The 26,262-nt window shown below is 40.8% G+C and overlaps 2 protein-coding genes across 2 annotated transcripts; one reads left to right on the top strand and one right to left on the bottom strand.

The window, feature by feature from the left end:
• The first annotated feature begins 217 nt into the window (after positions 1-217).
• LOC146641519 (uncharacterized) lies at positions 218-1,820 on the top strand. Its single transcript, XM_085398882.1, has 2 exons — positions 218-333; positions 1,105-1,820. Exon 2 carries the CDS (start codon positions 1,105-1,107, stop codon positions 1,708-1,710), a length of 606 nt encoding a protein of 201 aa, XP_085255008.1. The 5' UTR covers positions 218-333; the 3' UTR covers positions 1,711-1,820.
• A 6,342-nt stretch (positions 1,821-8,162) lies between these two features.
• On the bottom strand, positions 8,163-25,198 carry LOC146641518 (protein shisa-like-2A). Its single transcript, XM_085398425.1, has 3 exons — positions 24,712-25,198; positions 15,229-15,365; positions 8,163-11,028 (listed from the first exon to the last, which is right to left on the bottom strand). The coding sequence occupies exons 1-3, from the start codon at positions 24,891-24,893 to the stop codon at positions 10,841-10,843; spliced, it is 507 nt and encodes a 168-aa protein (XP_085254551.1). The 5' UTR covers positions 24,894-25,198; the 3' UTR covers positions 8,163-10,840.
• Between the last annotated feature and the right edge of the window lie 1,064 nt (positions 25,199-26,262).

Genomic DNA, 26,262 nt, shown 5'->3' with positions numbered 1-26,262 from the left:
AAAATCATGGTAGAATGGCAAGAAAATGCAAAATGGAAATAGTAATATATCCTAAACAGACTGTAGAGGTAACCCTGGCCCTGTGCGATCCAGCAGGGCGGGAGCCTGGGATTGTTAAACTAAACGGCCTAAACCGTTTCCCATTCATTCTCTATGGTAGTGCTAAACCACTACGGATGTAATATATTTTTGGCCACTACGGTCTTCCGGCGCTGTTGCGAGTTTGAGATGCGGCGGCACTTTTAAAAAATCTCCTCTTTTACGTTTCGGGAGAGAAAACAAGTAACTCAACGCTCGCAACACATCCCAACGCTCCTCATTCATTGATCAAAGGTAAGAAACGTCGTTTGAAATAACAGTAAACCAACAGAATACATTTACAGGTGTATATTACAGGTAATAGGCGTGTTGCGATTGCATTTACGAAGCATCCATCGCTCAGTTAAAGACGGTGGGAGTTTATCTGCTGTTGTAAAGTGGCACGGTAAAAAATGAATCAACGTGATCCTTAAATAAATTGCGTGTTTCATTGACGTGTTTTGCCATTAAATAAACTTTGTAGGTTTCCGACTGCTGTGACACTGACATTACTATAATGTGGTACAATTAAATAACCAATAAGTGTCTTGTTATGAGATGACATGCTAAATGACTGAACCTGCTTTAAAAGAAAATGTATTGCTTTCATGTTGTAATGGTCAGTCACCTTATCAATGCGAAAAATCTGTTTTGATATCTCTAACATGAGCAATGCCCACTCGTGTATGAATAAACACGATAGCTTAAATACATATATGTTGTTAATCTACCAGCAATTCTTATGTGCCATGACTGCTAAGCAGTTACCACAAATTTTGCAGATATGCCAATAATCATTCAACCATGAAAGGTTTTTATTTACAGACAGAACAGTTTGTTATACCTGGAGTAAAAAACACTTTTATCCCAAATGTTGTCAATGTTCTTTCAAATTGTGTCTCGTTATTGTTCTCCTGCATCCTGCTGTGTAAACCCAGCAGCAAGATTATAACCTGAAATGTCTTTGTTTGTGTTTGGAATCAATTTTGTTTAATATAATTGTTTATTTTTTCACTGCTTGTCAAGATGCAGAAGAAAGTTGCGCCATATCCAGGGAAAATCTCTGTGGTGTTCCGCAAGGGGCCACTTGGATACCTTCTCCAGGACCCGTCAAAAGAAGCTCGACGGAATAAAAATGACCCCAAACTGCAGGACAAGTCTGCACCTGTGAGGGAGGATGTTGTACATCAGAATTCTCTGACTGTCATCTATCAGAGAGGAGGGGATGAGTCTGACATGAAGGAAGTGCAGGGAGAGTACATTCTGCAGTTTGGAAAGTATAAAGGGAAATCTTTCCGGTGGCTTCTGGGGAATGATGTCGGGTACACCATGTACCTGATCAAAGATCTCCAGAAGGAAGAGGCTGCAGGGACCTCTGTGGAAGAAGGGCATGGCAAGGAGAGCTTGCATTCATTTGTACAGTATGCCCTCAGCTTTACAGAGATAAAGACTCTTCTGAACTACAAGACCAGCAGAGTGAGTGTTGCTGCAGAAGCCTCTGAGGATGATCAGCTGGTTGGCTTTGGCTCACGAGCCAAGAGCACCTGGAAGGAGATTCAGGAGTCTCCTTTCTACGAGGCAGAGAGACAAAGATGGGTGGAAGAAAAGAGGAAAAAGGGGAGAAACTGTTGATATTGTACATAAGATAGTTTTGTTCTAGTTTTGTAATGTTTATTTTGTTTATATAAATAAAAACTGATTGTAAATATAAAAATGTGAATAAATTGTGTTCTGTAAAAATAGCAGCACAGCTCTCTTCTTTATAACCTCTTAGAGTTCACCTGTATGTTTATATACCTGTGTGTGCTCACCATCAGGTAATCAGTTTTAAAAAAGCTGTGAGTGCTGCCCTGAAAGCTTACATATTATTTCTAAATCACTTCATGTAATGATAACAAGCCATCCTTTCTCTAGTGGGGTCTCACAGCTTTTATCTTTATAATCTTTCTGGTTGATTTGTAATATTAGAAGCATGACTGCTGTCTTTTATCTGTGTGACTATACAGCCTGTTTCAGACATGACAACCAGACAGTGTCTGAAGTTATCTCTAATACATGCAACACAGCTGGAGATAGTCCAGACACTTTCTCACTTCTGATGATAATATTTTTGGTTTAGGTATTGTTGCTTTCTGGCTTGAAGCTTATCTACAAAAGCAGTTCAATAAGGAGAGATCATGTGGAAAAACTGAACACGATTTATTGAGATACAGAAATAAATGTAACTGTTAGGCAGTTAGACTCCAATGACCCATCATAGCAGAAGAAATCTCAGCAGTGACAGGATTTTGCATAAGCCACACCCCAGAGTCAAAATGCTGGTAGTGATAAAGATGGAGGCTGGGACAGGGTTCTGAGTGACCACGGTGAGGGGGAGAAAGAAGAGGAGGCGGGCTGCATAGCTGAGGATCTGAAACGCAGAATGGCAGAAGCAGAAGAGCAACAGATTTAAAGCATGCAGAGTGGAGGCTGGCAAGAGCATGACTGGAATAAAGTAATGATGTCAGTACTGAGTTTGTGCTGGAAAATGAATAGATATAAACTAACAGCCACCAGGAAGCAGACAGATGACTTATTACAGACATGGCTTGTTTAAATTATGTATAAGCTTCATTTTCTATGTCATCAGAATGTATCTGTATTACAGTTTTAGCTTTAGTCTTTGTATTAAAAGTTGGATGTCTGCATAATTGTAGACTATATGTCTGCTATGTATCATCTCAAGACTGTGATGATACAGTTTAGTCTGAGTTATGTACTTTGTGACAGTATAGGTATGTAATGCAGAAAAATTGCTCCACAGGCCATAACACTATATAATATAAATAAAATGATAATGAAATAAAAATTAGAAGTGAAAAATAAATGTTATCCACGATAAGTAAATTGAAAATGGTGTTTAACTTTTGATAATGTAACACAACCTTTGTCCCAACCAGGACTCGAACCCGCGCTCAGACAGTTCAGTGTAAAAAAAACCCCATTTTTTTCCAATGCCCGAAAAGCTGCGATTTGATTGGCTGTTTCTCCGTTACACCTATACGCGATGGGCCTCTTTATGATGAGCATGTTTAATTGTACACCAAATTTAACATGCGCTGATTTTAAAACATGCGATAGCAGAGGATGGTTTCGATCCATCGACCTCTGGGTTATGGGCCCAGCACGCTTCCGCTGCGCCACTCTGCTATACGAAGATGACCGTCCGATTAAGCAATATTAACAGGCTTTAGTATATTGTGTGATCTGAATTGCTGTTCATTAAGAAAATATATAGTCTCTCTGTCTATATATATGATTACATATTTTCGCTGCTAATATGAAAGATAGAATTTTTTTTACATCGTGCTCTTATGTCAGAGTTTTCAAGCGATCAATAGCAGCAAGACAAAGACAAAAAAAATCGTTAACAACTGCTTTGTGTTTATTGAGTTTCTACTAATTATTTTCAAATGTTGTGAGGCGACTATCAGAAGTTTTGAGATAATCTTTTTTGTATTATGAGACCAAGGGGCAATTTAAAAGGAATTCAATTAAATGCACGCATTTTTCTATGGATATTTCGGAATAGCTTCACAGATGCTGCTGAATTGTGCAAATAAACTAAACAAACAGATCAATATATGAAGTACCTGCATCTGGCTGCCTGCAGAGGTTCAGTGCAGATGACACTAAGATGTTCCAGGTTTTTCTTCTTTTTTTTTTTTGCCTTCTTCTGGCTTCTCACATCCCGGAGATAAACACAGTCTGTCTTTTTCACTTTTTCCCGCCCTGTGTCAGATTGCGGCAGCATAAAAGTCAGACAGCTGACAGGAAATGCTGTTTCTAGTTCCCACACAGGGCTGGAGTCACCAATGGCCACGGCCTTGGAGCTGTTCTGTATTATTGAGTTTGTTGTTTTTTTATGTCCTTGTGCCAGGCTAGCTCTGCATGTGCCCAGTCAACATTATTTATTATCAGCCTGTGTGCTAAGAAATCACCTGTTATTGTATCAGGCTGCTGATTCTTTAATGACAAGATAGAATCCCCTTCAGGACATTTTGTTTCCCGTGAGGAAGCTCAAATCAAGCCTGCGATCTTGTTTTTGAGTTTCAACATCATGGGAGTGTTCCATAATTTTAAAGAAAGAAAGAAAGAAAGAAAGAAATGGTTTTCATTCACACTAGCAGCTCTGTGAGACTGGGCATAGTCCCAGCAGTGAATCTAGCATGATAACATACAGATTAGACAAATGGGAATGTCATTTGTTTTGCAGGTATTTTGTCATAAACAAAATCACTGGACAAATTGAATTTCTGACCTGATGATAGTGCTAGACAACAAAGGAGACGAGATATTGTTACAGTGCCAAAAGAATCCACAATATACATGAAATCAATTTGATTTCAGTCAGCACTTCTGCACTCAAAAGACTATATTTTATATCTGATCTGCAGTGATCTATATTTGGAAATGGTTTATTCAGAGACTTACAGAGAGCACAGCTGTTTCTGGATAATAGAGTCTATTTTTGTATGCTCATAGAAGCAAGACAACAGAGCAAATCAGGCAGGAGTGATGACAGATTTGACCTTAGTGAAGTGAGTACATACATTAAAAGGAGGATCTGGGGTAAAGTGGGTTGCTGATACAGCATAACAGCATTGTAGGCTAAAGAGTTAAAAATATCACACCCTATATGAGCCTATAATTGCCAGCTGTTTAGAAGGGAATTATGTGACATAGCACTGAAGTGAACTGCTGGGATTGCAGTTGAATGTCGCCACATAATTTGCTATTGAGCTCAGGTAAGGTCAACACCTCTTGTTCTTCGGTCCTTAAACTATTTCTAACCAGTTTTTGCAAGTGTGGCTTAGACAGGCCAACGTTTGCGGAGTGCTGGTGTCTTGAAGGTGGAGGTTGTCCCTAGGTCTGTAACAATGCTTGACTCAGCTGTGAAATCTTCCAGTTTATTTCAGCAGTGTCTTTCTTATTAATGTGGCTCTATCTGCCTCTATGATTATGATAACTTTTCCCTCACTTTTTACTTAATGTAAGACCAACGTAGTTCATGTGTGGCGTGTAAAGAGGTGAGTACTCAGCATAGGTAATTCTTGAGAGATCAAACACCAGTTTCGGGATGCCAGTGTTCAAGGCGCAAAGTCAGTAGCTGGACTTCTACGGCTTGAGTTTCTCTCTTATCACAATGTAGAGATTTTTCTAAATCTTGTTCCCACTCAGCAGTTCATTGAGCTGAGCTGAGTTTCAGGCTGACAGAACCACAGTAATTAAAAGCAAGTAATGCTACTGATAAACTCACATCAGTCCCTGTGATTGATATTACCCCTGCTCTACAGTTGAGCTGTTCTCAGTACTTAGATTAGTTGAATCCCGTTGCATAAGCAGACTGAGAACACACAAAACTGATGCAGCACACAGGTGGAATACTTTTTCCATCCTGTAATTCTGCCTACACATGTCCTTCTATGTGTTAAATCAGTTAGCAAAGTCACTACTTACGTCTAAAAGGCCACACATTTTATAACCTCAATCAAAGAATGGCCGTCAGGACAAAACAGAACTTGCTGTTGCAAAGTCTTTGTAATGATGGGATACCTATAGCACTGGAAAGGACTGAAAAAGAGCAGTACTGACTGTCTGGTCAGAACACAAAAATAGTCTCCCCATCTCTTCCTTTGTTTGTTTCATTGTGGTGATACTAGGAGAACATTTATTGAAATGACTCACGCCTCTCATTAAATTCATTAGATCCACTTATTGGATAAGTGCTATGCCAGAGAGAGCAGTGCCATCCCACACATCCATCCATCCAGTGTGCTGACCTGCCACAAGTCATTTACAAATTACACCATGGCACTATAAGTTCATTCAGTCCTACACACACCATACTGTCTTTATGAATCAGTGTTCTATATCTGATACAGCAGCTCCTCAGTCCTGCGTTATTGCTTCCTTTCCAACTTTCTTTTTGCTTAAGCAGAATTTCACATTTCATTGTTTATTTTCATCATCATTGTATTACTTAACCATCTGCGTGTGGCTGGAAATTTAAAGTGCTGTGAGTTCAAATCGTGTCTCTGTACACTGCCAATACCGATATAATTTCATGGAGAGGCCTCTTTCAACTTCTTGAGATTTTGTTGTCATCATTCGCTACGATTGGCTCATCTGTTTCGAAACAATGAAACCAGTGATGGATTGAATTTGAATTCCCCGTCAGACTGAAATTTTACACTGTTCGAGAAATAAGCAGAAAGATCATTTTTATGGAACACTTCAGGTTAATGCTATTACTTAAATAAGATTGAAGATGAATTTGAATATGAAACCTTTTCCCTTGGTAGTTTTGCAGTCTGCGTAAATGATCAAACTAGTGCTTCCTGCAGGAGTAAACCTCAGGAACAAGAGTACACTATGACTCATTTCAGATCTGCCACCTACTTCCTCTCCCTACATTTGGTGCTAATTATGTATCCGAGTGAAGGATCTGACATACTAAGTGCTGTTCCTAACCAACTAGGCTTCAGACTGCTCTCAGTACGGTAGCTTCAAATTACAAGAGTACAAATGAGCACTACCTGTCAAGTGTACAGCAGCAGTACCTTAGAGGGTATTGCCTCAGTGGCAAGCTGTTGTACCCAAAATGAAATACTTCATTTTCTGAGTGTTTTTAAACAGCCTCAAAATGAAACATCTTTTAATTATTGTGATCTCAAAAGAAATTCACTGCAGTTCTTTGGCTGCATCACCTTCCACATGCAACACTTTTCATTCCACTAGTGAAACTACACTGCACACTTATGACAGTGTTGAACCTTCATCCCCACTAAACATCACATACTGTCTGGAAGCCTCCAAAAGATCAAAGCACAAGCATGAAACCGAGCTGCTGTGCCTTATATTAAAACATATAAACTAAAAATTACCATTAAGTGAGGCACCACTCAAAAGATTTGTAACACCTGCTCACTCAGTTTTTGCTTTCACTACTTTGAGCTGCTGCTCTTTACTATCGTCCCGGTCTCTCAGATTAGCTCACCACCTGTTCAATTTCACTTATTTAACTAACCCGCAAGAATGGATTTCAACTATAAGATGTTTATATATTGATGTTGTGGGTCGTGAAAAAGTGCCTCATTTAGCCTAAATGATAGCCCGTCTTGTAAGACCACCAAACTCATGGCACCATGATTACTATCAGACGGTAAGTAAGCAAAAGGTAAATAAGTCTGAACCATTTCAAGAACGTTTCTTTAAAAGTAGTTCCAAAAATCATCAAACAGTGTGATAAAACTGGCTCTCACATCACTACAGGAAAGAAAGATCTGAATGTTCCCCTTTTTCCGTTTTTGCTGTAGATAAGAGGATAAATTCATTTCAGTTACCAGCCTCAGAAATCACCAATTAAATTTACTCCAGGTAAGAGTCGATAAGCAGATAAGCAGCAGACACATCAACATTAATTGTCTGGAATAGACTGTGGCAATCAGGCAAAAAAAAAAAAAAAAAAAAAAAAAGGGACACCATGAGGTGAACACTACACCAGTGAAAATGGTCTAATGAGCCGAAATTGTTGTATTTGTAAGACACAGAGAGGATGAAGATGGTAGTGTGGCTTTTGCATTGAAACCTGGATGAAGAGGCTCAAGTTTGACTGCTTTAAAAATAAAAACATTTGTGGCTACATTTGAACTGTTTTGCACAAATTTCATATTCATACACATACATTTAGGTATAACTTGAAACCATGAACTACTACTAAACTATGCGCTTGGATTGCAGAGGACCAAGAGTTTGCTGGAAAGACATTTGGAGTCTTGATGGTGCTGTTGCAAATGTAAAGAGCGGGGCTGTCTTCTGACATGTGGTTTGATATGAATGACTCATAAAAACATCCTATAATAGGGAGTAAATTACCAGTGAAACTCCAACAGCAGCTCCGGTGCGTCAAACTATAAAATATTCACGATGAACATTGAAAAAAAGTATGTTGAAAAAAAAGTGTACCGTAGTAAGTTCAAAGCTATGTAATAAAGGCAACAAACAGTATGCACACACACACAAACACACACATATAGCTTCATAATCTTTAATAACTTATTTATCAGTAATAGGCACTTGAGCTGCCAAACATTTTTCTGTAAGTACATTTCAACAATAAGAACGATTTATTGTAATTCATGTAGGTCATTAATAAGCCTGACACCTATCATTTAAATAAACTGAGCAGTTGCATTAACATGAAAACCCACAACTACAACATAAAGCTGATTTATTTTTCTTTCTTTCTTTCTTTCTTTCTTTCTTTGCAAAGTAAACACAAACTGTTCCATAATGTGAACGGGAGATATACAAGTGGGTTTGAAATTCCTCCAGATTCTTTTCACACTCAGCAAAGCACAACAACACTGATGGATTAAAGTGTGGCCAGACCTAGTTTTCATTCCTACAGCTGACTCAAAAACACTGAAATTACAAAGTCAAATCACATAATTCAAATGTTTTGGATTGAAAACAAATAAAAACAGCAAACCAAAAAGGCACATAAAAACAAAGCAAAATCTGTAGCTTTCTTTTCATTTGGTGGTTGCTGAGCAAAGCACAATGTACAGTTGGACTGCTTTAAATGCAGTTTTAACACACCCTTGCTCTGCTCTGCTCTGCAGTGGCAGTTTCCAGAGACAAACTGCTGCCATTCGAGCTGGAGTGCCAGTATCAACCACATGCATGGTGCCTACTTTATACTCCAGTACTTCAGGTCTGCATGGATGGCTATAGTTTCTCGTACAACACAAAGTAAGAGACTGCAGCCATGCTAACAGCTCTGTGAGCCCGAATTTAAGGCACAGCATTGTTGTGAGACAGGTGCTAATACTACTGTAACATGCTCACAATGACAACGCTAAGGTGTAGTTGCTAAGAAAGAATAATGATCACCAACTGTTTTAGTTTGGCTTGTTAAACAGCGCTAAATATATGCATACAAAACAAACCAATGTAGCCCCCAGAGTGAACATTTGACCTGATACTGGTGATCGATCTTGGAGTTTTGTAGACATTTCCTTTAAAATCACAAATGTTAATCTGTCATGGTTGTTGGTTTTTGTTACAACATCTTATTTTTTCCTCGCTTTGCTGTCCTGCAGTTCTCTTTTTCTGTTCTTTGTTTCTTTGTGCAAATTATTTGCGTCTCTTTCAGCTGTCTTGATTCACTTCACCTGTGTCTTATTGTCACTTTCCTTTTTGTGCATTTAGTCTGTGTGTTTCCTTCAGTCATTGTCATCTCGCTTTGGTTCTTTCTCTTGTCGCCATTATTTTATCATTTATTTAGGACTTCCTATCACTTAGATTTGTCCTATTTTTAAATAAACTTGGTCCACTATCATTGAACAAAAAAGGAGAAAAAGGCCAAACAAAAAACGGAATTTCTCATTTGCAATAAAAATTATATTTTTTTTTCTTTGAAAGAGCTCTGTCTTTATGAAGGCCTGATTGGGAGTGGCAGGAGCAGCTAGCCATTGCTGCTGCACTGCACAAACATATACGCACCCAGCCATTCTTTAGTGACAATGCTGGGTGACAAGTGTGGTGGTTGTAATGGTTACGCTTCACTACAGTAAACAAACACAATGCTGACTGGCAAAAGTGCAACAGTTTTTTTGAACGTACTGTTTGGCAAGAATTGCACATGTACTTTAGCTCTCATAGCCGGGGTCGTGAGTGTTATGTGTCAATGTTCCATGAGAGAAATTGGCATAAAAGTAACCCATGTGTGAAAGACAAAAACCATTTTAAGAGATTGACAAAGCCAGTAATGTTACCTGTCACATGCTTAAAAGGACTTACAAATAAAAAATGTCTAAAATGTGTAAAAAAAAAAGAAGGCCGACAGGATTCGGTAGCAGTGAGATGCTTCGGGTTCATTTTAACTCAGAGTTCAACCCTCTCTTTATTGAATGTCTCTTCACCTGTGCTCACTGTGTTTAGAGCCACCGTGTTAAATGAGAAGAAATGGCTCAAATAAATCAAACACACAGCATGTGGGCAAACTCAGTGCGCCCCTCGCCCCCACCCCAAACCCCCCGTTATTTGAATGAGTCAATGAGTTTGTTTGTTTTTTCTCCCCTCAAGGTCCATGTTGGGGTTACTTATCATTTAAAGAAATTTTTTAGAAGTAAGCTCATCCATCTAAAGCCATTTCAAACTGTGGATTTTAAATAATGTGCAATCAACATTTTTCAGTAAATATATTCTTTTGAATACTCACTGCTGGTGATTTTCCAGCATACAAATATTCAACTATCCATAAAGTAGCAGCCTGTAATTGTACTGTTTAGTTGTATTCCTCCAAGCAGCCTTTTGGGACAGGCAGCAAAATAATGATTTCCAATCAGAGGTTTTGCTGTCTCTGTTGATTAAGTGGAACAATAACTTCTGGGTTTCAGTGCAACAAATAATAGTTGTGACTCTTCAAACTAAAAGTAATACATGCAAAAGGTTGCGCCATCAAAATCACATTTGCATCTTTGGCTACATTTTTAATCAGCTGAAACCTTTTCAGTTTGTTCTTTTTCTAAAGCAGGAAAAATTTGTCTCAGGGCTCAAACAGAAATGTTTGCATTTGTGTTCTGTTGAATCAAACATGACAAAATGTAACTATGTGGAGATCAAACTTCAGCTCAGCCTGGATTGTTATAATGCAGAAAACTATAGTGGAGTGGTGACAGGTAGGCGGCCAAGAAACACCAAGAAATAACTCTGGCTAAGCAGGACCCTCCACTTTGACAGACGTAACCGTAGCCAAGAAACAACGTTGGAAAAGGCGGTCAGGGTCCGGGGGTTGGTTGTCACAGTCCAGCCTGCCTCTCAGGAAATGTTTCCTGAGGCCTTGGGGACCAGGTGGGACACTGCTGTTACTGGGCCCTGGTGCTTGTGGGCTAGATGTAGAACCTGGAAGAAGAAGTTGAAGAAGAAATGATAAGGCTTGTGGTTCCACTTAGTACCATTTACTATGATAACGCTGATGATATCTGTAAAGTGAAATCAGAGACTACCTGTTCACCAGGGAAACAAGATCACACTTTCAGCATGATGAGGTAACTGTCCATAATATTGCATGGCTACTGGCTGTCAACAAGAATGACCAAAATGCATGATCATTTAGACAATCTTTATTTAAGCATCAGTTTTCTAAGTGATCCAATTTAGGGTCATGAGGGTGCTGGAGCCTACAAAGAGCAAGATGCCCAGGACAGATCACCAGTCTTTAGAATCACCCATTAACCCAGCATTCATGCCAGATTACCCGACATGGGAGGGAGAACATTCAAACTTTACACAGAAGTGGAGTTTTTTTGTTGGATATTGCAAATTCATGTGTTTTCTTTGCTATTTATGTGACACAGCATGTGAAAAGCCAACCAAACCAAAACCAATGTTTGTTATCCTAACTTCAAATTTTATTTGTTACATACACAATTCGCAGTACAACATGCAGTGAAATGCTTGTCCAAGCAGACAGGCTGCAGGCGAGGCCACGCCATCTCAGGTCTACCCAGTTGCTGTAGAGATCGTTGTGTGTTAACGCAGTGTGCCAAACTGGCAACAACTTCACTGTCCACAATCACTCTCACAGCTATGTCAGAAAAATATGGCTAACTGAACACTTGATGACGCATAAACTGCAAATAAACAGCACATTATTTTGTCTCAGATATTCCCCTGCTCAGCACAGGCACAGGAGTAACCTGTTGAGTCAGCCAGACAACTTTAACACTATGTGAGTTGTGATCAGTGGACTGTTTCTTGATAACCCAGTGGCATTTGTAATTAGAAGTTTGATCATTTACAAATGTGTTACAAGTTACTATTTATCTCTTTGCACTGTTACTAAACCACAGTAATTCAAAGAGTTTACATAGTGTGACATCTTCAAGTTACAAATTTACAGAAAATAAAGAAAGAAATCTGTTTTCACATGACTTAAAAAAATTAATACATTGTGGACTTCAACCTTGGCTAATGATAAATTACCAGAGAGTATTGGGAACATCTTAATCCCCCATCTCACCCCTTAATGTTAATCTTGTTTGAAACGTTAAGCCTTAAATTGAGCTTTCCGACTGAGTTAGGTTATACGGCCTCTACAGATATCACTATAAAATGCAAATATTTCTTTTTCTGACTGCAATGCCACCTGTGTAAAGTGAGCGGACGGACAGAGTTTCTGATATACGTTTTGAATGCCCTGCACACCCACACCAGTGCTGTCAATTACTCTGGCAGACTGGACCTCCATTCAAGTGGAAGATTGGAATTACACGATGTCCCCAAACTTCATCGACCAATTATAATGACAGCAGTGTCTAACAGGTACAACAAACCCCACAGCGGGGTGAATGAAAGAGCAGGTTGTAGATGTGTGTGAAGACCTGTGCAGAAATCTAATGAGGCAACTCGAGTGAAAACAACATTAAAGATATTTAATAATTTATATGCATGAGCAAAGCCGAACGGCACAGGAGACAGGGGTTACACACTTTGTGCACTTCGCGTCTGCTTGTGGAATTAAAGCTTTGTTTGGAGCAAATTATTAGAATGACAACATGTCTCTTTCTTAAATTCAGAACTCCATCCCCATTGTTCTTTGTTCAGATTCAGTTTCTGACCTGAGACAGGTAGCTTTAATATCTGAACACGCACACATCTAAATCTTCAAAGGGACTGCTATAATGCACACAAAAAGTTCAAACTAAGAATCTTAGACCTGCCAAATCAACAACAGGGTTGAAACAACGATGAACATATCAACTCATTTTGAGTAGAACAAAACAAAAGACATTAAAAACTATGAAATAACACATAGGAAACAAAGTTTTTAAGAAAAAGTGTGACATATTTTAAACAAAAACAGTCCATAAGTGCATGCACATTAGTTAATCTGGAAAATTTCAGGAAACTAAAAGTGTCACGGTCCTGAGTCTGTGGACTCAGTGTTTTTCTGTTTGTATTAGTTATCTTTGTTTTCATGATGTGTTTTGATTCTCTTGGGTTTGATTTCTGTCACTGTATCCCCTAGTTTAGTCCACGTCTGTTCAGTTTCCTGTTTTACTTTGAAAGTCTGTGTACTATGTCAATGTGTTGAGTTTTGCCTCCCCTTGTCTTGTCATGTCTGATGAGTCCCAGCTGTGCTCTCCTCCTGTTTCACATTCCCTAATCACCTCAGTATGTATTTAAGCCCTGTGTTTTTCCCTGCCAGTTGTTGCGTCCTCCACGTTTGTTGTGTGTGTATCCATGGTCGTCTTCCTTCAGCATCTCCTGTCTAGTTAGTTTAAGTTGTTGTTTATGTATCGTCCAAAGGTGACTCTCCAGCAAATAAAGCCGTCGTTTAAGTTAATGTTTTGTCTCCGAGTCCTGCACGTGGGTCCAGCCACTGACAGTCACACAACTCATCGTGACAAAAAGCACAGATGCAAAACTATCAAGAAGTAGAAAAGAAGTGCTAAGACCAAGGAAGACAGGAAAGAGATATTAGATTAGTGAAAACCTGATACCTGCATGTGTATTTTCCACCCTGAAGCATGGAGGAGTGTGATTCGTGTGATTATGGATATCTGGTTTAAGCAGCATATTTTAATTCACAGCAGACACTGATTAACATCTCTCCAAACTTGGAAGCAGAATGATGCCAATTTTTTTCAATATATTGTTTGGTCAGAAGATTTTTTGCATATTTCCTGAATATGAAGGGAAGGCTTGAAGCTGAACAAATACATTTATAATAACAACACCAGCTACATGAGCTGGAGTCATCACAAAAACATGCAAGTCTAATAAAGCATGTGAACAGAAGAAAAAACTAACTTGACTTAACTTAACTTCTGTCTTGGCGATAAAGTCTGTTATTCACTCTATTTTCAGTTTGTTTTTATGTCTAATAAATAGTGGGATGAACATGTAGGTCATAAGATAAGATAAGATAAGATAACCTTTATTAGTCCCACACGTGGGAAATTTGTTTTGTCACAGCAGGTCATATTATTATTGTCATTATTAATTAACTGTCTGTTTTCTGGTCCTGCATGCATAACAAAAATGGATTTACCAGAACCTCTCTTAAGGACAGCACAAGCTCTCCAAAAACAATTGCTGAAGACAGGAGTGAGAGTGACCGTGGTAAAGCTGTGAGTCATAAAATCAAAACAATGTGCACAGTGAGACTTAAAAGACTTAAAAATTATACTGTGGCCATTTCTCAAACAGCCCACATGAATGAAAAAAAATAAGCTCTAACTTATCTTTCAAAATATCCACCCAAACCCTCCCAGAGTCGTCCAGTCACAGCTCCACAATTGTGAGGCACAACATGGAAACCATTTTACTGACACTTAAAATCATTTGGAAAGAAATCCAGACAGAAAACTTCTAATTGCCCAAACACAAACTTGAGCCAAATCAAAACTGAATTGGAGATAGCGGTTACAAAACACCTGCTCTAAAACATTTCAAACACAGCTCCACCAAATGTAATTTTCTGCAAACATTTTTTATCTAGTACAAGGCTGCCTCCTCACTCAGCAACAAAGTTCGGCTGTCTTGTCAAAGAAGGTTTTCCAGTTTTTTTTGAAAGGAAATCATATCAGGTTCTTTTAGCATTCCTAAATGCCGTGTTCTTGGTTTTTCATTCAAAATACTTCTTTGGAGTAGCACACTGTAAAGGTCACAAATTTGAGATAAAACTTTTGAAAATTCAACTGTAACATCCACCCACACTCTGTGGCTGATGCATTCTACAGTTTAATGCTTCAGTAATTAAGAAAAAAAGCAAAATGTTTTGTTTCCAGATCAAGAAACGATCCAAAGCAAAGCATCTCTCATTGGTTGTGTAGTAATAACTTTTGTGCTTATGAATATATTCATCAGAAGTCTTTTGGGATTTCTTCTTGCTCATCAAGTACATTAATAATGTCTATAATAAAACAAAAAGACTGGCCATAAACCAAGGCAAGAAATTAGCATTATTTTAATAATAAATAGAGAAGATACCAATTGACGTATTTCAGAACCTTTGGCTCTGACTTTGTCAGAGGCCCAGTTCTACTTAACTCTGTGTATTTTATTGATATGTTAGCAGAAAGTTTAACTCTGTACCTGGTGCTCGCAGCGGCAGTCCATTGTCCAGACCTCTGGGTTTGGTGGTGATGAACAGATAGCAGAGGACACACAGAGTGATGATGAAGGCGAGAAGAACCACAGCTGCTATTGAGAGACCCATGAGGGCTCCGAGACTAGAAGACACAGAACAAAGACACACCAGAAAAACACTTCCTGGTTACTGTAGCTCAGAGAGGTAACAATATTGCTGATGGCTAGAAATGTACAGGATGAACAACATCAGGCTGTCAATTTTGGCTCATCCATGGTTACCCAGTTCACACAAACTACCAGACTACTTATTTTGTTGGCCAGTCCTGGTTACAAATTTTGCCATTGTGCTCATATGAGAGGAAAGTTAAACAAAATGCAAACTCTTAAACTAATGTCGCTTGGCACACTGAGTAAGCTGAGATGTAGAGGAGGACAAGGATCATTTACTAGGAGCTCCCCTACAACAAAGTACAAATCATTTATTTCTTTAAGAGATCAATATGGAGGCTAATGTGATGGGGAAATGTCTGCTTGTCTGGTATGTGTACACCTTATCAAGAGTCACTGCTTGAAATTTAGCACTGTCTGTTCTTTTTTATATTTTCTTCTTTGTTCCAATTGTGCATTATTGATAGAGAGTTAAGAAAAATAAGTAATCATTTTGGGTACACCTTCACAATCATCCCTGCTTCTTTTCATCGCATTTTGAACACCTGCTATTTTACTTTCGCACAAATATGGATACAGGCGTTTTGCTTTAAGCACCTGGATGGAGTCTCATGTAGGTCAGAAATTTGAGTTTGGACCACTGCAGACTCCTCAGCCTCATTTTCAGCTCATTCAGTTCTCATACCAACCTGGCAGCAGATCATTATTAGGCACTGATGCTACGTATGCTACGGTTTTGTTAAGTGTCAAACTGTGGGTTCAGAATTTGGCAGTTTTGAATATTTGCAAATTGTTTTAAAAATGTATGTAATTATGAATGCAGAAAAGAATTGTTAGATTTAAATCCACAATACAAAACTATCTGGAAAGCATATGGTTGATTCTGTTCATCTGAATGTAATGTTTTCAACAGTACAGTTTGGACTGTTTATAAGATTGGGGAAACCTGCAGTCAGCTGAGACTGAAGAAGTCACTTGGATGTTTCTCCCATTGAAAACGTTACATTACTACCTGGATGATTGAGCATGCATCAAAATATCTGGAGAGCATCTAACTGCTAATGGTTTGTTTTTCAGTGTGACAATGGTCCCAAACAACTGCCAAAGCCATAGAAACATACCTGAATAGAAAAACCGATATTAGCCTCGGCAGTTGTTTGGGATTTACTTACCTGGATGATTAAGCATGCATCAAAATATCTGGAGAGCATCTAACTGCTAATGGCTTGTTTTTCAGTGTGACAATGTTCCCAAACAATTGCCAATGCCATAGAAACATACCTGAATAGAATAGTGTTTGTTGGGCAGCTTAGATAATGTCACTTCAGAAAAGAATATAGCCCATATGGTTTTCACTGCCCTATGCACAGCCAAGAAAACTGTCCTCATGAACTGGAAAAATAAAAATAATCTTAATTCTAACCAATATAGAAATTATCTATTAGATTACATTAGTCTTGATACAGCCTCTGCCACCACATCAGATCAATTGCTCTGGGCTCCTTTGGTCAGCTCCATCACCTAGTGGGGGTGGGGGGTCATAGTTTGGTCCTGCCTTCACTGTTGTGATTGGTGTGGGGGTAGGGACAGGCTTAGGGTGTCGGGGGGTTCCCCGGAGGCATCTTTCTTGGGGGGCTCAACCCGGGGTAGCGGTCATGTCCAATTAGGGGCTCTGTTGGCTCTCAGGTGACGGTTTCCTCGTGGCTGCGTGCAGCGGGGCTAGGGGAGGGTCTGTGCTGACGGACGTGGGTTACTGACCTGGTAGCCTGGCTGCCCCTGGGTGGGTCCGGGATGGGCGTGAGGTTCTGGGGGCGCTCCGTCTCTGGGCTGGGGCCCTGGCCGGGCCTCGGGGGCTTGGGTCCTGGTTGGTGTGTTGCCGGGGTTGTGGGCAGGTGGGTGCATGGGGGCCCAGCCCTGGCGCAGGGTGCCGCCGGTGTGTCGAGCCACCTGAGGGGCTCTTCAACTGGTGAGGGAGGTTGTCACATCTTGCAGGAGCTTTCCTCTCTTCAGGAGCTCTCTCTGCAGGAGGGGGAGATACAGGAGAGGTGGAGGAAGATCTCAGCCTGGGTGTTTATTGTCTTATGTAGTCTGGAAGATGAGTGGATGGTGGGGTGGGTGCAGTTTTCTCTGTGGTGGGATTGGGTGGACTGTCCCGGGCTCTGTGGGGCCGGGAGGCGCTGCTGCACTGGGCCCCGGTCTGGATGGGCCTGGGCCCCCTTACCCTGGCGGGTCGCGGAGTATGGGAGTGCCTACTGGGGTCAGCGGGGGAGCTGGCCCCAGGGAGGGGTCACTTGCCCCTCCCTTCCTTCCCTCTCCATCTGCCTCCCTCTTCCCGCTCCACCAAAACCACCCACACATGCAGGGCCTTGGAGTAGGGGGTATGTCACCAGGGTGCAGAGGAGGCTACCCCCCCTCTGTCCCCTTCTGGCTGCCTCTGCCTCAATTTTATCCCACAACTTAGACATTCACATTACTCACACTCTCATTACGCATACATATAGGATCTTGGGGGTGGGCACGATACACGGATTCCAAAAGACCATCAGGGTGTACAACCTCACCCCTGGCGTCGTTGCCCACCTCTCAATGTTAAATACACGTAGACATTGAGGGCTAGCAGGAGGGACTATGCGCTTACCTGCTGCTCTCTGGCAGGTAGCTCCATGCCCTCCTGGGTTTTAAATGCACCTTAGAACACACATGCATCAACACTACAATGAGCGGGTGGAGGGAGATTTGGAGTCTTCTCTCACCCCCGTTCTCTGCGGCCTGCTGGAGCGGGGGGGCTAGGAGGAGGAGTTGGCCGTCCGACTGCGGTCTGGAGTGTGGGGCCTCCCTGCTGCTGCGGAGTCGGGGCGGTCTGCCTCCCCCCACCGCAGGGAAAAGGGTAACACCACCTGGGTCTGGGTGCAGTTCCCCCCTCCAGGGGCAAGGGTACCTAGACCCGGTTCGTAGAGTAAGCTTGGGGAGTGTGATCGTGTGTACAGCGTCTCTTTATGTCAACGTTGGTTGAGTGTGGAGTAAGTGCATATGAGAGCATGAGGGTGGGAATGGATGTTTGTATATGTGTGTGTCTGTATGTCTGTGTCTATATGTCAGGTTGGGTGTCAGGCGCCACCTCTCTGGGGACATCTCAGGCCCTCCAAGGTTTGGAGGCCTATCTCCCCCCACCACCACTTCCCCTGCCAGTGGCGGACTCCCTCAGACATCGGTGCGTTGGTGGTTCTTTGTGTCCGGGGATGGGCGTCCAGGTACACACCGGCTCACTCCTTGGCGGCCGCTTATCGGGGCCTGGAGCCTGGGGCTCACTCGGGCCACTTCGGAGGTGGGGTGCCCCCGGCCACTCGGCTTGGGGCTCGGTCACTCAGGCGCGGCTGGCTGCCGGCGGAGCTCACGGGCGCGTAACTGCAACTCCCCCTGGCTTCTGCTCCGCGGCTGCTGAGTGAGCCCTCATCTGGGACTCTCCTCAGATCTTTCTGGGACAGTGGCGCGGCTGCCCCTCTGTTGATCTTCCTTGGTCTCTTGTGTTCTGGGGGCCTCTGGATGTCTGGAGTTTTGATCTCCTCCATACCTGCTTCATGCCCTGGAGGACGGGGCTGTGGCCCCCCCCCCCACCCTCTAGCAGATCATTACATGAAGGAACCTTTTAAAAAAACAAAAAACAAGCGCGTCCATGCTCACAGGTGTACACACGGGTGATCACACCCACAAACTACACCCTTTTTGGCTCCTACCTCAAAGCACACTGTGTTCTGTTGATCTTATGTGCTGCACAATAATGTTTAATATTTAGTATTTACTGTCATATTCCCATATATCATTGTGATGATGTCTATTCTATTACTCTTGTTCTCTTCTGCTTATTTTCTTTTTTCTTTCTCAACAGGTGATCCAGGTGATTGATATATGCATTTTTTATTTCTTTTTTTTTTCCTGCTCATTCTGTTGGTTTTTGTCTTTTGCCCTTCTCCCCCGTCCCTCTTCTCAGCTGTTTCTCTTTCCCTCTTTCTTTCTCCCCTTCTTTCCCCCAGTCAAGTCTGTCCCGTATTCAGCAAGTGAAAATAAAATAAACAATAAAAGGTGAATCAAATGGACCATTACGGCAAGGCTGGGATGGTCAATTTGGTAAAGTAAATCTGTTGGGCATCTTTCTTTGCCTTTAGACAACAATTCTGATGGCAAAAGAGCCAAACGGGACAGGCCAAAAAAAAAGAAAAAAAAGAAAAGAAAAACCAATAATAGCCTCCCCATGTCATGACTGAGGGTCTAAGACCCTGAGTTTTACATTTTTAGACTTCTTATCTTGCACTCCAGTGGACTTCAGGTAGCATGAATGAATCATTTGGCTTCAACGCTATGGTTCATAACTCTTACACTACTGACATATCCCATAATTTTTTTCAATGCTCCTTAAGTAAATCAATGTTGTCCCTTTTGTCTTTTCTATTTGTGCTCTACTTCCAGTAGTATAGGATGTTTTTCTTAGTGAATGGAGTGATTTTCCTTTATTTTTTTGGCCTTCTTCTTAATGCATTCTGTTAAGGACTTATTGAACCTATTATTAAACCTATTGCATTAAACCTATGAGACACAAGCAGAGTGAAAAAAGGACTAATTCTGAGAAACAGCAAATGCAATAAAATTCACTAATTCAGAATACATGTAGCCTCTGCTTATGCACGCTATAAAGCAGTGACTCTGAATCTCAAACTTAACCTCACAGCACTGTTAATATCAGTACCATGGTTAATAATAATGGATTGGATTTCTATAGCAGTTTTTAAGGCACCCAAAGCGCTTTACAATGCCACTATTCATTCACTCTCACACACTGGTGGAGGCGAGCTACAGTTGTAGCCACAGCTGCCCTGGGGCAGACTGACAGAAGTGAGGCTGCCATATTGCGCCTCACACCAGTAGGCGGTAGGGTAAAGTGTCTTGCCCAAGAACACAACGACCAGGACACAGAGCCCAGGGATCCAACCGGCGACCTTCCGGTTAAGGATGCGCGTCCCAACCCCCTGAGCCACGGTCACCCCTGGTTAAAACCAGTTATGAGGTTACTGAGGTCTGGACCTCACAATTAAAGTTTCTGCAGTAAAAACTGCCGTGAGGCGTTGACTTTGATGGAAAATATGACCTTATAGCTCATGAAAATCAGAAATACAATGTCTTAAATTATGAGAATAATTCCTTAAGATCATAAGACCAAAATGTCCAACATCAGAAATGTATATGCATTTATACAGGCAATACTTCGCTTGGGCTTCTTTTTCACAAATTATTTGTGGCAGTTCTGAGGTGTTACTGAACCTCAGGTTAAATTGATAAGGTACCAGCCTTCAGCTCGTCTACATTTATGAGTCAGGTGTTTTTCATCTTCCTTTTAACAATACCCCACAGAGAATCTGTCACGGCTGCACAGCAGTCGTGTGGTGAATTGAGAAAAGGATCCAAGATGCAGGTACCGGCTGGGGTGCGAGTGAAAATTTATTTGCAGAGGTGATAAAGTGACAAAACAGGAAGAGCAGAGCGGGGAGTAAACAAACCTAAACTGGGAAAACTAAAGAACAAAACTTAAACCAGACACTCACGGGAGGAGGAGCGAAATGCACAAAGAGAGATGGCAGAGAGACGCAGAATGAATACCAGGTAACAGAATAATGCAGACTGACATGGAGTTAAACAGACGACGCGACAGAGAGCACAGGAAAACACAGGGCTTAAATACACGGGGAGTAATCAGGGAATGGGCCACAGGAGGGAGACACAGCTGGGAGCAATAAGGCTAACGAGACAGGGGAGAGGTAAAACTGAACACACTGACATGAGACATGAACTTTCAGAATAAAACAGGAAACTAACAGACACAGAGAACCAGACCGGACACTGAACTTGACAGGCAGACTCATGAGCAGACACAATAACACCATGGACAGACAGAGGGAACACAGAGAAGTGGAAGCAGGCAGGCAAAGAACAGAAACCTAACAAATGGCAAAATCACAACAGAATACACACTCTGAATGAACAAAAGCATAAGGAACACAAAACACTGAGTCCTCAGACTCAGGACCATGACAGAATCGAAAGGGTTCAGGTCCTGCTACTTGGCTGGCCATGCACAAGCACAGTAATAACATGGTCAGCAATGGCTGGAAATGTCACACTGGACTTCAAACAGCTTAGATTCAGTGCCTTTTCCTCCAGACTCTAGGATTTCCAAATTTAATCAGCCTGCCCAAATTCTTGAATAGATTTTTCTTGACAATTCTCAAGGCTGCGGTCTTTCCTGTAGCTTTTGTACATTTTCCTACCAACGTTCCATTAATGTGTTTCAATACAGCACTCCACAAACAGCTAGCCTTTTCAGCAATGACCTTCTGTGGCTTACCCCCCGCCCCCACCCCTGCAGAGCGTGTCAGTGAGCATTAAATAATTAACTGAAAGATTCTAATGTTTACCTCTGCCGATCCATAGAAGCCTCACCCACCTTTTGTCCAAACTGTCTGTTTATTAGTAGCAGCCAGTCAGAGTAAGGCCTTAAAGGGGGGAGGAGCTAAAATGGCTCATTGCAGACAAACGTTGAACGGAAAGGCAGCATCAAACCCAAGAGTGCAAGAAGGAAAATGTGGAGTTGAAAATTAGCATCATATGTCCCCTTTAAGTTTGTTTTTATTTATGTTAGTTAATGGCGTAGCAGGAACTCACAAAATGTGTGGGATTGCACGTGTTGCCCACCCACCAGGCTCTAGCAGCAAATCACCACTGGAAGGTGGCAGTGACATTTTATTTAATATTTGGGAGATGCATTTTCCATGTTAATGTAAAATGTATTAATGCAAAATCCACATGTTAAACCCGGTTTTGATGCAGAGTCAAATAGAAATAATAATTTTTTTTAAAAAAGAGCTGCCTCTAACGCAAGGATGTCAAACTCTTTTTGCACAGTGGCCCACATACAGCTCACTTTGATCTTAGGTGGGCTGGACTTAAGATCAAAGGGAAACTCCCCTTTCTCTCGGTGTACGGAGGTTTAACTGCACTTTAATCTCTGAGACATCGCAATATAAGAAAAAGAAGTCAACAGAAGTGCAGTGTCAACTGTATGATAAAGAAATGCTGTTTTAGTTGATAAAATTAATCTGTCTGTGCAACTCTTTGGGCTTCAACTGAAATCAATGTGTAGAGAAAAGGTTCTGGTAGTTCATTTATTGAAGCAAATGATTTATGTAAATATTTATATATTTTATTTATTTGTTTCAATTTGAATACACTGTAAACAATGTCTATTGTTTTTTGTTAATTGTTAATCTATTACTTTATTACTGTTGGTGTGTATAAATGGAAAGTGTTTGTCAGCAGAACAAGCTGTAAAATTTATGAAAATATTGTTAAAAATGTATGCCCTCCTTCACGTTTTCCAAAGATGTCCAGCGGGCATCTTGCCCAGGCTTTTTCTGGCCCCCAGGCCTTTACGTTTGACACCTCTTCTCAAAACTTTTCTTTTTCAACTGAAACACGTCTTTAAAAAACACCTTTGGATGTGCCCCTCGAAACCTGAAAAGGTGCCTCTCAGTTGGAAACACTGTTTATGCAGAACATTTATAGTTAATTAACACATTACATAATTAATTGCAGCATCATGAAAATGCCAGTATATGTATATATGCAGTGTATGCAGGCAGAATGTGAGAACTGATGAAAACCACCATCTTTCCTAATTAACATTTTACTTTACTGTCTGAGAATCCAGAGTATAGAATGTACTTGAAGTAAAAAAAAAAAAAAAAAAAATCACAGAATAGAAGCCTGATTATTATTCTCTGTTCTCTCCCCCACACTAAAGACTACAAGAACATTTACTACATTCTCATATGAAGGAACAAGATGTCCTAAACATTCGATTTTTGCACCTGAGCAGCAGAGTATGCGAGTTATGCTCTCTGTTTCCTGCATGATGATATGAATGCATACTCTGTGGCTTAAAAGTGTTAAAGCACCAGTGTTTCACTGAAATTCTTATTACATATAATGACATATAATGATGCAGAGTAGCCATATGGTGTCCGCTGTTGGCTAGTTTCACTGACCTTAACTCCCACAGACATGAAAGCATGGATAGATTTTACACATACACAGCTACTGAGATTTTTGTGCGGAACAGGTGATGTTGCACTCTCTTTTGATGATGTTCTTTTCCAAGGTTTAGGTATGTGAATCTCCCCACTGTTGAACAATGGAGGATAATGTAATATTTTACTGTCAAATATTTTAAAAAAGGAAATAGAAAAATAATGGGCTATGAAATATGTTACATTAATTTTGAGAACAAAATAAGAACATAATCACAAATCTTAAATACCCAAAATAGGAAAACTGAAACATGACAATATGGCCCCTCTACATCCCTACTGGCATTGCAAGAGTGTCTAGGTGCTTGGGCTTAATTGACAATTGTCCACAACTTGAATTGCCTATGGCAACTTAATATGGCCACCATGCCATGCCAGTCATGCTCTCTTGGTTGCAGTTGACACAAAGCCCCTGTTTTCCTCTGGGGTCAGCATCCATTTTATGTTGTGGCTTATGAGTCATAACACAAATTGCAGAAATGATCCAATTATGTATAATAACCCTGGGGGCAAATTTTGGTTTAACCATATCTCTTGAACATCAAGCATAGAGGGGCCCCTGAGCACAAAAAACAAAACAAACAAACAAACAAACAAACAAACAAACTCAACAGTTCTAATTTACTGTTTTAGAAGTTACATCAGATTTGAACATTTACACTTTTTTTTCTTATATTTTTATTTCCGTGTTTCTGATTTCAGTTTCAATTTATTTACTTTAAATGATTAATTACAGTATGCGCGTGCATGCCTGAGAGCAGCGCACAAGTCATTAATTTATCTTCCATCATTTGCTTGCTTGTTTGTGGTACACCTTCATAATTTCCTCTGCACCGTATTGCAGTTAAAACTTCAGATTCATTGAAATTCGTCTCTGATTGGAGTTAAACAGACACGAGACGCAAAATGTCATCAGCAAGTTGGCTCTTAAATACAAAGCACTAATAGGAACACTAAATGATTCTGCGCTTTACAACCCATCCACGCGTTTACCTCATATTTCCCTCTGCGGTTCTGTTTAATCCAAGAGATGCCAGAAAACTGGCATCGCATGCTTCCTGCTCTCACTGCGCTCTGGAGATTGCCTGATACATGTTGATTTACATCAATGTCATGTACCATCTATAAATCGGAAAATTCTATGAAACACTCATCAGTGATTTAAGAGTTTACATGCTCTTACCTCAGCCACCACATGTATCCATATTCGTAAGGGAAAAAGCTGTTGGGGTCAGCGCAGCAGTACTTCAAGTCACTGAACCCGCAGCAGTAGAGTGCCGTGGTGTCACCGTCCGCTTTCGGACACGTGAAGTTCTCCACGAGCACGTTTTCTTCGGTGTAGTAACTCTCGCAGTCCGAACTCATGTCAGACGTAAACTGCGCGCACTCGGAGAGCCAGATGCGCGGTGATTAAAACCCGGTTTCATTCCGTCCATTTCCCACTGCCGCAACTTCTCATCACCGTCAAACAGTGTGATCCAGAAGCTGTACCGCACTCACACTCCCTCTCTATCTCCCCCACCCTGTCGTCATGGTACACAGTACATTCGTATAATCCGATCCCCGATATCTTTAACTAATCTATGTTAATGATCAACTACATTACCTAAATGATACATTTGGAAAGATTTACCTAATTAAGTTGCAGTATGCATTCAGGAAGCAGGCAGCTGTTGACCACATATAAAGACAATTCAAAGCTGAGGGCTCTGCCCTCATGGCACAGGTGACAATCAAGTGCGCCAAGCACGTGCCAGATGCATGTCTCTTGTCATCTTGCGACCATAAGCACAGTGGTGGGCTAGGTGAATTGGAAACAATGCATTAATGTGGCAATCATGACCAATCTCCTTCTTACGGCTTTCCTGGTCTGGAAATGCCGTGTGAAAGCGTTTTACATCAAATTAAATCTATCGTTTAATCATTTTAACATGAAAGTAAAGCACGATAGCGCTACGATACCAAAACTCTTCTGTAAAAGTGCTAAAGAGACCAAGGTCACAGGGGCGCCTCCAGAATTTTGTTTATAGGCGTGCAGATATGGGGGCCCCTACAAATATTATGGTGGTTTAATAAAAATGGAATTTCCAGTTTTATTATGCTGCTGTCAAATATAGGTTACTTGAAAAATGTGGAAAAAAAGAGAAAAATAAAATAATTATCCATCTAGTTTATTTCCTGCTATTAAAATTGATATCATTATAAAAGTCACCTTTAATAATGCAAAATTGTATCGAACATTTAATATTTTAAAACTGAAGTGCTGACTTGTGTGACATGGTGTGTTACCCAGCTGGAAGCAGCCATTATGAGCTGGTAAACTGTGGTCATAATAGGATGCACATGGTTACAACAACACTGAGACTGTGCCCTTCAAACCATGATTAATTGCAATTAAGGGACGTCAAAGTGTGCAGAAAAAAAAAAATTCCCCACATCAAATCAAATCAAATCAAATCAAATCACTTTTTATTGTCACATCACATGTGCAGGCACACTGGCACAGCACATGCGAGTGAAATTCTTGTGTGCGAGCCCCACAAGCAACAGAGATGTGCAAACACAACAACACAAACGAGCAAAATACAAGAATGGCCAACCTGAAACTAATAAATATATGTACAATATATAATAGTGTATGCATTTCTGGATGTGTATACTAAATATTTTCCTACGTGTGTGTGTGTGTGTGTGTGTGTGTGTGTGTGTGTGTGTGTGTACACATTTTTACAAA

This window comes from Rhamphochromis longiceps, linkage group LG23 (genome assembly GCF_057381845.1).
Source record: "Rhamphochromis longiceps isolate RC_006_pf linkage group LG23, R_longiceps_female_GT1.1, whole genome shotgun sequence".
Lineage (NCBI taxonomy): Eukaryota > Metazoa > Chordata > Actinopteri > Cichliformes > Cichlidae > Rhamphochromis > Rhamphochromis longiceps.
This window is presented reverse-complemented; position numbering and strand designations above follow the sequence as displayed.

Excerpts from the sequence above, each read along its gene's own strand:
- LOC146641519 (XM_085398882.1), top strand. The coding sequence starts at position 1,105 with ATGCAGAAGAAAGTTGCGCCATATCCAGGGAAAATCTCTGTGGTGTTC.
- LOC146641518 (XM_085398425.1), bottom strand. The coding sequence starts at position 24,893 with ATGAGTTCGGACTGCGAGAGTTACTACACCGAAGAAAACGTGCTCGTG. Across the intron at positions 15,366-24,711 it reads GGATACATGTGGTGGCTGAG|TCTCGGAGCCCTCATGGGTC; the intron begins GTAAGAGCATGT and ends TGTGTCTTCTAG. Across the intron at positions 11,029-15,228 it reads ACTGCCGCTGCGAGCACCAG|GTTCTACATCTAGCCCACAA; the intron begins GTACAGAGTTAA and ends TTCTTCTTCCAG.